Genomic DNA, 16,205 nt, shown 5'->3' on the forward strand with positions numbered 1-16,205 from the left:
GAGAGAGAGAGAGAGAGAGAGAGAGAGGGGGGGGGGCAAAGACAGGGAATGTAAAACTGCCAAAAAAGAGGATCTCGTTACATTGTTCTCGTTACAACTCCCCTTGATATTATCACGATTATTATACTGAGTAGTTTCTACAAAATTTTAACTGTTTATTGTTTATTGAAAACTCATTACAAAAAGAAGTTTGGAAAATATCACAATTTACAGTAGTGGAGTCTCGTTTTCGGCAGTTTTGCCGAAAGAACATAATTTCAGTTTTAAATTTGATACATCTAAATGCATTGGTACTCATTTGTCTAATTGTTTATTATTCTGTTATAGCCTGAGAAGATCCTGACAGATGAATCAGTCATCGTGGCACAATACATAAATAATCCGCTTTTAGTTGATGGACACAAGTGTGATTTGCGTCTCTACGTAGCTGTGACGAATTACGATCCTCTGCTTATTTATTTATACGAGGAAGGTTTAGTGAGATTTGCAGCTGTTAAATACGATGGAGGAAATCAGTACATTTGGAATCCTTGCATGCATCTTTGCAACTACAGTATAAATAAATTTCACGTGGATTATGTAAAGTAAGTTAAAACAAATATAGACAGAGTATTAAGATAAAATTATTTGTGATGAAAGATAACTTAAAACAATAGTGTAAATTAGTTAAGTGCCAATATTAAAGTTATTAAATTTTGAGAAAACTTTACGGTAAAGATTGCTTATAAAAACAAACTATTGATACTTTTACTTGATTTTATTCTACCTTAAAATTTTGAAATAATTGCCTCAGTTATAACATAAATAATAATACCACCAAACTTACTATTTCCCTAAAATATTAAAATTCACACAATTAGCAAAATAGTAATGAAAATAATAGGAAAAAAGGAAAACCAAAAGAGATAAAATAAGAGGAAAGACAAAAGTATGAAAAAGCGTAATTAAAAAATGGAATAGAAAGAGAAAAAAGATAAAAATAAAGTAGAATTAAAAAAATAAAAAAAATGACTAAAATGATATGAATAGGAAAATTGCTATAAAAAAGGTATGTATAGAGAGGGTCTAATGTGATTAGGAGTGAAGATCCTGACGCTGAAAATGTAGGACACAAGTGGACATTGTCGGCATTGCTCAGACACTTACGTTCAATGGGTCAAGACACAGAATCGCTAATGCAGCGAATAGAAGATATTATTATAAAATCAATCCTTGCTACTGCATCTGGAATTGTCAGTGGTTTAAAACAATTCGTGAAACATCCTGATACATGTTTTGGTAATAATTGACTTTTCTAATAAATATACAAATTATAGGTTTTATTAATATATTATAATATGTATAAATATAATAAAATTAAATATATTTCATTATACACAGATAAAACTAGAAAATCATTTTTAATATGTAAAATTAACAAATAATTATTTTATGATAAGCACTTTTTAAATTACTATAATTAATTTTCCCTACATATAAGATGTTATATAGAGTCATTGCACTATCTGCTACAAATTTCTGAAATCATTTAAAAACAATTCTTTTTCAGCAAAAATGTCGAAAAGAAATTTACCTTTTTTTTTATCATTACAAATTGCCAATACTTGCCATATATTGTAACTAGTGGTCTTAAAATTGTATGAAAGTAAACTCTATGTCAAATTAATTACAAGATGCGTTAACTTTGTAATTCCGGAAAGTTTAGTTAAAAAGTCCTTTTTTTATTGATATTTTTGCTGAGGATAATTTCGTTAATAAAAATCTCCAAACGATCCCAAGAACTCGTCATTAACAGATGGTGCATGACCTTTGGACATCCTGTATATAAACACAAATACATACAAGTAAAAATGTAATTATTTTTTATATAATATATATATATATATATATATATATATGTATGTGTATATATATATATATATATATGTATGTATATATATATATATATATATATATATACAGGGTGGGCCATTTTAAACATTACGGTCAATTTTCTCGTAAACTAAGCGAAACATCGAAAAATATTTCAGACAAAAGTTGTATGGTTTCGAGGGGGCCATAAAATGGTACCATTGGTTTGACCTTGGATAGTCACTTGAAAGTTACATAAAGGTCATCTTTAATTTCTTAAATAGAACTTATTATTTTTCATTACATATTCTTGTAGTTTACTTCAAAAGCTTTTCAAAACACTATAATAAAATATTTTTTCATTAAATACTTTTCGAGTTATAAGGCTTCAAAGTTGCAATATTTTGACATGAAATACAAGATATCTCGTAAAATATTCATTTTTCGATTATCTTACCCTAATATATTTATGCACAGAATAATGAGACGAATCAATTGGCGTAATTAAAACACATAATTATGTTAAAGTAAAAATGTGTAACTGCTAGTTGCAAATTCAGATTTTTTTCTTAAAGATAACTATAAGAAAAATAGTAGGTTCCATTTAGGAAATTAAAGATGACCTTTAAGTGACCTTCAAGTGACTATCGAAGGTCCAATGGTACCATCTTATGGCCCCCTCGAAATCCTAAAACTTTTGTCTGAAACATTTTTCGATATTTCGCTTAGTTTACGACACAATTAACCGTACTGTTTAAAATGGCCCACCCTGTATATAATGTGTGTGTGCGTGCGTGCGTGTTTATTATTTACATACATAGATATATTGTTTTCATTCTAGAATTATTTGGCTTTGATATACTAATCGATGATACGCTGAAGCCGTGGTTACTGGAAGTAAATTTAACGCCTTCATTGGGATGTGATTCACCATTAGATGTTAGACTTAAGTCAGCTTTAATAGCAGATTTGTTTACTCTTGTCGGTATACCTGCTGTTGATCCAATTCTACGTTCCCAAAGTTTAAATCGTGCTGGCCTTAATTCCAATAAAAAAATTAGTGTAAGTTATTTTTTCATATTTTTTCTAAAAATTATACTTATTTTATAAAGAAAACTTTTTACCCTTTATATCTGTACAAAATATAAACTTTAAACATTAAATATTCAATTTTATACTAACTTCAAAGTTATACAATATTTTTTACTTACATTTAGATTATAAATATAGCAAAAGGAAAACGATTCTAATGGATTTTTTATTCTTAATTAGCAAAAAATAAAAACAAATATTTTATTTAAATACGAAGAAGATAAACATAAAATGTTTGATGAAAAAAAGATAAATGAAATACTAAGCAAATATTAAATTCAATCATTATATTAAATTTAATTACTAAATAGTCTATTTTTTTCTTTATTTTATAAAATATGGAAATTAGGAACTGGCGGGTTATAGAGCATTGAATTAAGGGATGATAAATAGATTAAGCAGATTATTATTTTTGTTTGTTTTAGTATAGAAGAGTACAGTCTGCAGAAACATTACCTCAGGAAAAAAAGAATATTAATAGGAGTAATAAAAATAAAGGTCTAAGCTTAGAGCAACAACGAATAGTAACGTCTGCAAAAGCACAATTCGAGAGAAGAGGTGGATTTGTTAGAATATTTCCAAGTCCAAAATCTTGGGAACTTTACTCGCAATATTTGGGTAAGTATAATTTTTTGTTAAATAATTATTTGAAGCTTAAATAAAAAAAAATTATGGCTTTTCTTAAAATCAAACCATGTATGTGCCTTACAAATTAACTTATTTATAATTCTATGCCTTAGATCCAATTACAGGTATACCAATGATATCGGATCCGCTTGGCCCAAGGAGATTACCGCAACATATTAATGTAAATCATAATTTAATGTTACATGAACAATTATTTCCTATTGCTAATCGCAATACTGGTTACGTTATTCCAGAGATAACATTAGACAGGTTATCCAGGTAAGTTGTATTATAAATATTTTTTATGTTTATAATAGCATTTTTTCATTATATATATATATATATATAATTTTACATATATACACGCGCACGCGCGCGCGCGCGCACACACACACACACACACACACACACACACACACACACACACACACACACACACACACACACACACACACACACACACACACACACACACACACACACACACAGAGGTGCCACAGACCACCCGTACACCCCTTTTATCTCGGAAACAGAGTATTTTAGAAAAAAATCTTTCAGACAAAAGTTGCATGGTTTCGAGGGATACATAAGATGGTGTCATTGGTTTTACCTTGAATTTTCATTTAAAGGTCATGTGAAGGTCACGTTGATTTTTTTTAAATGGAACACCCTATATATTATTGCATATTCTTGTATTGCATATTATCTCGAGAGCTTTCCAAAACACTATAATGAAATGTTTTTTCATTAAATACTTTTTGAGTTATGAGACTTGAAAGTTTCAACATTTTATTTCAAAATACAAAATATCTTGTAAAACATTCAGTTTTCGGCAATCTTACCTTAATACTTTTATGCACAGAATAATGAGACGAATCAAAGTGTAAAGAAAACACATATAGTTATCTTTAAGAAAAAATCTGAATTTGCAACTAGCAGTTACACATTTTTACTTTAACATAATTATGTGTTTTAATTGCGCCAATTGATTTGTCTCATTATTCTGTGCATAAAAGTATTAGGGTAAGATAATCGAAAAATGAATATTTTACGAGATATCTTGTATTTTATGTCAAAATATTGCAACTTTCAAGTCTCATAACTCAAAAAATACTTAATGAAAAACCCTATCATAAGTGTTTTGGAAAGCTCTCGAGGTAAACTACAAGAATATGCAATGAAAAATAATAGGTTCCATTTAAGAAATTAAAGGTGACCTTCACGTGAGCTTCAAATGACTATCCAAGGTCAAACTATTGGTACCATTTTATGGCCCCCTTCGAACCAAACAACTTTTGTCTGAAGTATTTTTTTCTACAATCAAAAATAAAAAAGTTTTTGGGGGTGGTGCATTAAAATGGGTCACCCTGTATGTGTGTATATATATATATATATATATATATAAAACTATAAATATTTTGTAAAAGTTAATAAATTTGAGTATTTAATTATAGATATGAAAGATACGAAAGAGCATTGGTAAAAGGTCACAAACAAACTTTGGACAGAAGGAATAACAAAGAAAATTTGGGTATAGATATGCACAAATATAAAAACCAAGTAATACAGTCAATGCAAGAAGGCAACAAACTAAGGTTTGTTATCAAAATTTATGTAACAAATATCAATTATTTAACTATTTTGTACATTGACTAACTACTTTGTAATTGATTTTTATCTGCATTGTTATCTTTTTCTTCTGAAATATATGATATGTAAAAATATTAGATCAAACAATATTTCAGTCCTGGTGAAGCGAGGAAAGCTTTTGGTTTATATTTAAGCTACATATTACGAAAAATATCACAACCTAATGCAGATCCAGCATGTTGTGATCTTATTATGAAGTTTCTTCAACATTCGTCATGCAATTTGAGAACACCATTTCTATTTACAGTATGTATTTAATTGTTGATATTCTGCTATATTTTAGGTAAATTTATTCTATAAGACATTTTAATAGTTGATAATAGAAATTATATTAGCTTTTATCAATTAGTCTTATAATTGCATTTGCATGTTTTTGATATGTATGTATTTAAGTGTGCGTGTGTTTCTTTAATGTTATAAATATGTTAAATATAAATGTATGTGATGATAAATAAGTGTTATATATTTAATATATTTAATATATTATTTTAAGATGTCATAACTTTTCAAGGACAATTGACTACGATTAATGACCTTTGTTAATCTTTGTGAGGCTTAAAATTAAGGTCAAAATAAAAATTTATTAATTATCTTTGAAAAAGCATCAAGCACATTTTGGATAATCTTCATTTTGATTTTAATATTCTGAGGAAATGACTTTAAGGAATTTAAGCAGTGGTTTACTTGTCAATTGTCTTTGAGAAATTATGATGTTCTAAAATAATATATCAAGTATATCGAATAAATGACATTTCGTCATTATTTATTTTCATGTCTAACATAGACCATTCCATATCATTAAAGAATAACATTTACATGTTTGTATATATAATATTTAGATAAAAACTTATTAATATAATTTTAGTAAAAAGTAGTTTAGTTGCATATAATTTGAATCTGACAATAAAAAGTGCCATTTATCATTTTAAAAAATTCAATTGGGTAACCCATTTCCGGCCGGTACCGGAAGTTGAAAATATCGCCATTTGATAAAGTCTACCCGATTTATTTATCAAAATTTTTTAGATTGATAAAAGACTTCTCTTCATTTTAAAAGGAGCGATTTGGGACACCTTACATAATAAAAGACAGTATTTTTTAAATAAGTAATTAATTGTACACTTAAGAATTGAAACATCTACTTTAAAAAAAAACGGTTTTTAAATTTTTGAATGAATATCATTAAAACATTAAGAAATATGAAAAGTTTCAAAACAAGTTTTATTTATGGTTCTTTACTTTATAACGATGTAATTAGATTTTTCAAAAACGTTAAATTTAAAAAATTTTTTTACCCTCCTTAATTTTTGAAAATTTTAAAGTTTAACCAATAACAAAAATTAAAATAGTAACGTTATATGGTTTAATTTGCCATTAAATGCACTTTAATTTTTAGATATATTGAAATTTTCGAAAATTAAGAAAAATGAAAGGAAAAGTTTGAGAAATTTGAAATTTTTGAAAAATCTAATTTCTTTGTTAGAAAATATATTAAAATTTATTAGAAATGATAAAATGTGATGACTCACTATCAGCCTGTATACACACATGCATGAACGAACACACGTATCAAGTTATCATAATCTGTTAATATAATATTTTTATGTTATAAATGAGAAACACACTAACTTTGGATAATTTATATTATATTAATAATTTTAATATTTAAATTAATAATATTTTCCGTAGTTGCCGTGTAATAAATTGAGTAACAAAGACCGAGCTGCCATTACTGCAAAACAACTTTCCGATTTCTTGCATCTATATAATAGAGAAACGGATCTTTATGAAGACACGGTAGACCGGCCTCGTACTGTTTCTAATAAACTCTTTCAAAAGTTTTTGGCTGCAGCAAGGTATACATTACATATACATATACATACACATATACATTTATATATATATATATATATACATATATATCTAGTAAACAAAGCGTGCACAATATGCCAGCAGATTGGCAGCAGATTTATGCAAAAGTTATTAGCAAATTGGCATATATTATGTCCACATTAGGCTTATGATCTGCTAGCAGAAACCGAACAGGATTTGCTAACATGATTTGATGTCAATGGAAAGCGAGTAAAATCTGCGCGCGTGCAATCTGACGGTAGATTGGCAGAACCGAGCAGAATTTGCAACTTTTAATCATTCACAAAATGGTATATTTAAATGAATTTCTCGATGTAAATTTAATGCTTAGACATTTTAATTTAGGTCAATTTATGAGACTTGAAAACGACATCTATATTGCATTCATGAGACGTTATTTTCTGATGTTTTTAAATTACAGTATTTATATATGATTTTAAAATGTAATTTAGATAAAACAAATTGAACATTTTATAGTTCATACTTAAACTCTTATTTTATTTTTTAAATATAAATAGATGACTTTTTTTCATCCATTTGGACATATTTATCTGTCCGATTTTCCAAAAAATCAGTTTGATAGACATGAATTCCTCATATGAAGAGATTATATCAAACATTAAACTGATAGAAATAAACGTTACAATTGTATTATAGCCGCATTTGATATTTTTTTATGAGAAAAATTTGAATATGGATATAGATTGCAAATAGCACGTCACGTAGCAGTAAGAAAATGAATTAAGGCTGCGGATTTTGCTCGATTTTTGCTAATTTGCTATTTATTTGTTATTATTTTGCTATTTATTTGCAATTTATATAAAATTTTACAATTTATATATTATTTTCAACAATATTCTTCATTTTCATCTACACACTACATACGTATTTTCCATTGTTCGAAACAGTGATTTATGTCTTCGGCTGTCACGATTTTTACCTTATAAAGGAATTTAAGTTAATGGAGGGGGTGAAACACTGTTAAAAGATCTGACAGTTGATGATATGAATCATTATTTTGAACAAAGGAAAATACGTACGCAGTAGTATGTACATAATTATGAAGAGTATATTGAAGAAGGCAATAAATAAATTGTACAAATTATCAGTCCTGTTTTTAAATAACCATATCTCATATATACAAAGTGATTCATTTAAATTGACACAAGGTAATAACTCAAAAATATGGGACATTAGAAAAAAATATTTCAAATAAAAATTGTATGGTTTCGAGGGGGACATAAGTTGATGTTATTGATTTGATTTTGAATAATTGTTTGAAGGTCACATAAATGTCACTTTTAATTTCTTAAATGAAACCCCCATTTTTCATTGTACATTCTTGTAGCTTACCTCGAGAGCTTTTTAAAACACTATAATAAAGTATTTTTTCATTAAGTACTTGTCGAGTTATGGCTCAAAAGTTACATTCAGTTTTCGGTAATCTTATCTTAATACTTATGCACAGAATAATGAAATGAATCAATTGGTGTAAAGAAAACACATAGTTGTCTTAAAGAAAAAAATATAAATTTTCAACGAGCGGTACTAAAGGTGACCTTTATGTGACCTTCAAACCAATATTCAAGGTCAAATCAGTGGCATCATCTTATGTCCCTCTCGAAACTATATAACTTTTATTTGAAACATTTTTTCTTAAGTCTCATGTTTTCGAGTATTACCTTGAGTTAACTTAAATGTACCACCTTATATATATATGAATCATTAGTAAATAAAAAAGTTTATGTGAACATGGTTATTATTTTTACAATTAGTAGTTTCGGAGATACTGTTTGAATTTTGTTTAAATATTTCAATGATAAATGAGTGATACACATATGTTACGTTCACAACAAATGTTTAAAAATTGAACCATGAATGTCCATACACTGTACAACTCGTATCCTAAAATGGCATGTTATTTCTCTTCTTTTATATAAGTAGCAACATCCAAAATACGAGCAATTAATTCTTTTCGCATACTTTGTTCGGTAAGCGTTCGTTTTCGACCACCTGACAATAGGCTGAAGATTCACCATGTTGTGTCAAAATTATAAAACTGAAAGATTAATTTTTGCACTGATATGGAAATGCTTATAAAGAGGTTTTTGAAGATACTGATTTTAAATATGATTTTCACAATTCAAAATAGTGGATTCAATGTGGCGGATACAATCATTTCTTTGAAATTTGGTAAAAATACATACGCAAGCTTTTTTATATCTGCTATTTTGAATATATCTCTACATTTTTTATTTTATATATTATACACATATTATACGTACAAAGAACGTATGCATAAACGCATGTGTGTCTGTGTTCGTGTAACTTGTTTTTAAATGTAGTTAAAATATAATATTTTAATCAAGTATTTTTAATTAATTTTGAATTTTAATGTTATTGTTAGTAGTAAATTTAGTACTTTTAACAAATAAAGAGTAAATAATAATAATTCTAATTAGTAATTTTCTTAGTAATTCTTTCATGTTTTCAATGACAGTTTATTTTGATGATGACTTGCAAGCAATCGTGACAGAAAAAGATAGAATATAAAACAATGCAATCCATTCATGAAATAAATAGAAAGGATAAGCACACTAAAATAGAGTCAAGTATATTTATGAAAAAATACTAAGCTAATGTTATTTAAAAAATTAATACTTTTCGAAATAGTTTATACTTTATTTCGGTATATTTTGACATATATTTTGACATAAAATATAAAATATCTCAAAAATTATTAATTTTTTAGTAAAGCTTAAAATTTTTATATGTATATATAATTTTATTTTTAAAAAATGATGCCTTTAAAAATATCGACAGTGGCGCCACTCATGAATGAATCAATACCATAATCATATAGCCCTGTTGAAATCTTATAACTTCAGTGAGAAATGACAGTCGAAAAAACGTCGAATAGACGTTTATTATACATATGTTAAATGTGTTGAATAGAGGTCGAATAGATGCTTTTTAACTAATCATTTTTTACTAAGATTTTTGTTTAATACATTTTTTTTTCTAAAATTGAAAACAAAAAATATTTGAAAGAAGTAATTGTTTAAAACGGGACATTCTATATTTAATTAAAAAAATCTTTTAATAAAGAAGAAAGCGCAAAAAAGCACAAGTCAGTTTGAAAGACATCCTACAGAATTCAAAAACATCATCCTTTCCCAAAAAAAGCTATGAAAGGAAGTTAAAAATATTAGTTTTATATAATTTTTTTGTTTTGGCTTTTTATTTCTGTTAAAGACAAATTAATTACTCTTTTAATAAATAATTTGAAAAATAAATATACAAAATATTTTAAGAAATTCTTGATCTTGTATCAATATTTTCAACTTGGTTTTTTGTCATTTAGGAAGTCCTAGCCCATTGTGCATCCCCATATTACGAAGTCAAGTCCAAATACGTAGCGATCAATCAATCAGAGCATCTCGATCAATCCATTGGGCGGATTCAACGGATTCAACAACTTACTAGCTACTTAGTAGCAATCGAACATGATTGGTTCTTACTTTTAGAACTTTGTTGGTTCTATTAAGCTGTTGAGTCCGCTGAATCCGCCCATTGTTTAGGAAAAATTATGCGCGCAACATTCAAACAGCTGTATCTCCGAAAATACTGACAATGAGAATAACAACTATGTTCATACGAACTTGAATACTACTAAGAATAATAACCATATTAATATAAATTTATTTATTTACCCATTAATAATTTATACCATCAAAATATTTCCCTCTCTTCTTGACTCACCATATAAATATATATATATTGACAAATTTTTAATATATTGCTTTCTTTTTTCGATCTGCTGTAAAACTATATGATAAGAGGGTCACTTTCCGTTCTTATCTAAGATATAGATGAAATATTTTTTATATTATATTCAAGAAATATAAATATAAAAAGCATTATAATGTAGAAAAATTATATAAATTTGTAATGTAGTCTAACTCTACATTAAATTAAAATATAATATAATTATATTACAGCGAACAAGATCTCGATGATGTGCTAATTCTTCAAACTCGCCTTTATAAATGTACTCACAGTTTCTTAGGAAAAAACGGTTTTGCCGGTACTTTGAGAGGAGCTAATCTTCTTGGATCTCTACCTCATATTACATCTCGAATATATTCTAACGTTGCTGCAACAGGGCAGTGCAGATGTAACAATTCAATCAATAGATAATATTATTATATTGTAATTAACAAATTATTACACTAGAATATTATAAGCGTGCGCCATTTATTTTGTATATATATATATATATATATATATATATATATATATATATATGTATATACAAGGTGTCCGGTAATGACCGCCTCACCTCTCTAGGGCAGATAGAGTAGTCAAACTGAACATAAAAGTTCTGTACCATTTTGCGATTTGCGCAATAATTATTAAACTATTAATTAAAAACGTTCAGCGAACGATATTATATATATTATATACAAAGTGTCCGATAATAATTGCTTCACCTCTCTAGGGCTGATAGAGCAGGTCAAACTGAACATAAAAATTCTCTATCATTTTGCGATTTGCGCAATAATTATTAAAATATTAATTAAAAACGCTCAGCATATGCTAAGTACTATATACGCGCGCTCATACGCTGAGCGTTTTTAATTAATATTTTAATAATTATTGCGAAAATCGCAAAATGGTAGAGGATTTTTATGTTCAGTTTGACTTGCTCTATAAGCCCTAGAAAGTTGGGGCGATTATTACCGGACACTTTGTATAAATATATAATATCGTTCGCTGAGCGTTTTTAATTATTAGTTTAAAAATTATTGCGCAAATCGCAAAATGGTACAGGACTTTTATGTTCAGTTGGACCTGCTCTATCTGTCCTAGAGAGGAGAGGCGATCATTACCAGACACCCTGTATATATAAATATATAAATATATATATATATATAAATATATATATATATATATATATATATATATATATATATACAGGGTGGACCATTTTAATCCATCCAGTCGAATATCTCGAAAATCAAGCCCGGGAGAGAAAAATGTTTCAGACAAAAGTTGTATGGTTTCGAAGGGGCCATAAGATGGCACCATTGGTTTGACTTTGAAAAGTCATTTGAAGGTCACGTGAAGATCACTGCAAGTTTTTTAAATGGAACATCCTATATATTTTTACATATTCTTGTAGCTCATCTCGAGAGCTTTCCAAAACACTTATGACAAAGTATTTTTCATTAAGTATTTTTTGAGTTATAAGGCTTCAAAGTTGCAGTATTTTGACATAAAATACAAGATATCTCATAAAATATTCATTTTTTTATTATCTTACTCTAATACTTTTATGCACAGAATAACGAGACAAATCAATTAGCGTAATTAAAACACATAATTATGTTAAAGTAAAAATGTGTAACTGTAGTTGCAAATTCAGATTTTTTCTTAAAGATAACTATGTGTTTTAATTACGCCAATTGATTTGTCTTGTTATTCTGTGCATAAAAGTATTAAGGTAAGATAATCGAAAAATGAATATTTTACAAGATATCTTATATTTTATGTCAAAATATTTCAACTTTAAAAGCCTTATAACTCAAAAAGTACTTCATGAAAAAACATTTGATTATAGTGTTTTGGAAAGCTCTCAAGATAAGCTACAAGAATATGCAATAATATATAAGGTGTCCCATTTAAAAAATTAAACATGACGTTCATGTGACCTTCAAATGACTCTTCAAGGTCAGACCAATAGTACCATCTTATGGCCCCCTCGAAATCAAACAACTTTTGCCTGAAACATTTTTCTCTCCCAGGTTTGGTTTTCGAGATATTCGACTTCCTCGATTAAAATGACCCACCCTGTATATATATATATATACAGGGTGTCCCGAAAATGCCGGTAAATATTTTAATGGCAGGTTCTTTAGAACATTTTAAGACGAACAGTTGAATACAAAAATGTCGAGGCTACAATAGTTTTCAAACTGGAAGCAATTATATTTCACGAATGATAGGGTTGAGATTTCGCGCTCTCAGGTACGGCAAAATAACAAGTGCTAACATAATATTCATAATATCGTGAAAAGAGCACTATTTATAGGAGCACTTTTATCACTTATTATTTTGCCGCACCTGAAAGCGCGAAATCTCAGCCCTATCATTCGTGAGATATAATTGCTTCTAGTTTGAAAACTATTGTAGCCTCGACATTTTTGTATTAAACTTTTTGTCTTAAAATGTTCTAAAGAACCTGCCATTCAAATATTTACCGGTATTTTCGGGACACTCTGTATATATATATATATATATATATATATATATATATATATATATATATATATTCTGAAACACCCTGTATATTTTGTGTGTGTGTATGTGTGTGTGTGTGTGTGTGTGTGTATATATACAAAATATACAGGGTGTTTCAGAATTTGCGGACACGGAATGCACAGCGTTATTATCTGTGCCAAAAGAAGCAACTTTTTTCTCGGTGAAAATGTCGAAAAAAGTTATTTTCGCTAATTTACAAATTTTGCAATTATACATCTCTGTAACTAAGTCTTACATAAAAATTTAGTAAAGTAAACTCCACCTACAATTAATTGAAGAATATAATTGTGTTAATCTTTTAATTCTACAAAGTTTAGTTTGCGAAAAACCCGTCTTTTTCAATTGCTTATAACTGGAAAATTATTGATGTCTCGATATTTTTGCTGAGAAAAAAGTTGTTTCTTTTGGCACGGACAATCACGTTGTGCATTCCATGTCCGCGAATTCTGGAACACTGTGTATATATATATATATATATATGTATATAATTATAAATTATATACGTATTAACTCTATTTCTCCGTTTTCTTTGAAAATCAATTAAATTGAAAATGCATACTTAATATTTGAATTGTCAAATGCGTCGCTCAGTCATGATAAGCTTCTATTGATATGACGTAATGCGCAGCATCAAGATAACCAGTCAGCAACATAGAAAAAAGGCAACAATATAAATATCGTAATATTTAACATGTCTTTTTTAAGAGTGAGTTTTATGAAAAGATAAAAAAAGAAGAAAAAAGCAAGAGAAGAAATGAAGTAGTAAAGAACAGAAAAAAAGAAAAAGATAGAGAAAAGAAAAATATTTACACACACTCATAATTATAATTATAATTTCCTAGTCTATTAGAGTAACATATGTTCTTTAAGGTTGTTCACTAATTAATATATGTATTAAGATATTTTAATACCAATGATATAATTAGATTCTTTTGATCCGTGATATGTCAGGTCAAAATATACATATATAAATATGCATATATGCAAAATATACACACATAAATAAATATATATATATATAAATATATATATCGTTGCACAAAGTGCATCATTAATAAGTGAGCTTCTCGAGCCGACCATCTTCGGATTCAGAAACCTGACGCATCTAAACGTCACACTTGTCAGCTCTCACCGTGGGCACCACCCATCATGTAACATTGTGAATGACAGATATATAAACTGGCTCGGCCAGCGCATCGAAAAATGAGTGATGTCATTCAGAGTCCAGTGCACATGCACATAAACGCGAACGCGTACAATAACTTCATTTCGTAGTTCATAAATATACATAAACTCTATATATAACGCCCAAAAACGCACATATACCTAGGTTTAAACCGTGCTCGTGGAGCATCGTCTCTATCTTGTAATCTATAGATATCCACATATTCTATATAAGACATTCCTAGTCTTAAATTCGCGTTACTTTGTACACCCGTTTTATTCTTTGTAATCTAAATTTGAATAAAGATCTTGTCTGAGAAGAAACAAGTTAGAATCTTCTACCTACATCCAAATTCTGACATCGAGTTAATCCCGAGTGTCAGGATAGATGCAGCGTTATATTATAGCGCCCGAACAGAATCCGCGAGCGTGACTTAAAACTAGATGTGTGTGCGTACCAGCGTTATACAGAGGATGTGTATTTATGAGCTAAAAAATGAAGACAATGTGAGTGCTTAAACTAAACGAGAAAAGTGAATAGGCCAAAGCCTTTATTAACAAGCAGGTTAGGTTAATATTGCTTGGCGATACCAACGTTTTTGATCTCGCAATCGCGCTGAAAAATACGCCGCAGATAATTGCACATGAAAGCATTGAATACCAAGAACATTCGATAGAGCAACGAGGACTCTTGTCGCCCAATAATAACGCAATCAAGATGGAGATCGGACACTAAGAACACTCGCCACCTAACGATGCTAACAGGAGCTGGAAATCTTGTGGCTAAAAACTGAATTGGAACATGCAGGGTTAGGTTTGATACGTATTTTAGAAGTTTCATATGTATGGTATGTATGATTGCGTATCATATGTAGGATACGTATAAAACGTATTAAACTATGAGTGTGCTTGGGGAAACACTAAAAGTGTCTTTCATTGTTATTTACTGAAAGTTAAATAAAGACAGAGTCCGCTAATAGCATCTCCTCGAAATCTCATTATGCATTATGCAAAATTCTATGCTCGAGCCCTATGTCTCTCATTGTTAAGACGCGTCAGAAAATAAAAAAAGAAAACTGCTATATAATCACAAACTTGTCTTTTTATGATACGTTCCTAATCCTATGCGCTGGCTTAGATACCTTATCAGCGCTCCCACTTGCGCTGGTGCTTGTGTATGGTCGGAAGACTCACAATTTAAAAATGCACTTCATGCACCGTTACAATATATATATATATGTATGTATGTGTGCGTGCGTGCGTGCGTGCGTGCGTGCGTGCGTGCGTGCGTGCGTGCGTGCGTGCGTGCGTGCGTGCGTGCGTGCGTGCGTGCGTGCGTGCGTGCGTGCGTGCGTGCGTGCGTGCGTGCGTGCGTGCGTGCGTGCGTGCGTGCGTGCGTGCGTGCGTGCGTGCGTGCGGGCGGGCGTGCGGGCGGGCGGGCGGGCGGGCGGGCGGGCGGGCGGGCGTGCGTGCGTGCATGTACGTATATAATGTATATAATATATGCAGTCATAGCCAGAAGTATTAAGTACCTTAAATTTTCTGTATTTCTTAGTGTGTAAATACTAAAAGTAATAAAAAATTTTTAAAAAGTATCGATAGCATGTTAAAGCTGAAATTTCAAG

At 29.3% G+C, this 16,205-nt stretch overlaps 1 protein-coding gene across 4 annotated transcripts in view; it reads left to right on the forward strand.

Annotated features, from left to right (window-relative positions):
• LOC140674274 (tubulin polyglutamylase TTLL5-like) overlaps positions 1-12,134 on the forward strand; it is a 59,826-nt gene extending 47,692 nt beyond the window's left edge. The window contains exons 7-15 of one of the 4 annotated variants that reach the window (XM_072907697.1): positions 328-584; positions 1,079-1,278; positions 2,693-2,913; positions 3,369-3,561; positions 3,696-3,849; positions 5,025-5,165; positions 5,316-5,466; positions 6,910-7,076; positions 11,094-12,134. In XM_072907697.1, coding sequence (XP_072763798.1) covers positions 328-584; positions 1,079-1,278; positions 2,693-2,913; positions 3,369-3,561; positions 3,696-3,849; positions 5,025-5,165; positions 5,316-5,466; positions 6,910-7,076; positions 11,094-11,292 — 1,683 coding nt within the window. In that variant the 3' untranslated portion in view covers positions 11,293-12,134. Of the gene's footprint in view, positions 1-327; positions 585-1,078; positions 1,279-2,672; positions 2,914-3,368; positions 3,562-3,683; positions 3,850-5,024; positions 5,166-5,298; positions 5,467-6,909; positions 7,077-11,093 lie in introns of those variants that run through there. The other 3 variants (XM_072907696.1, XR_012048168.1, XM_072907698.1) reach the window with 3 other exon arrangements.
• The last annotated feature ends 4,071 nt before the right edge of the window (positions 12,135-16,205 follow it).

The sequence above is a fragment of the Anoplolepis gracilipes genome, chromosome 15 (genome assembly GCF_047496725.1).
Source record: "Anoplolepis gracilipes chromosome 15, ASM4749672v1, whole genome shotgun sequence".
Taxonomy (NCBI): Eukaryota; Metazoa; Arthropoda; class Insecta; order Hymenoptera; family Formicidae; genus Anoplolepis; species Anoplolepis gracilipes.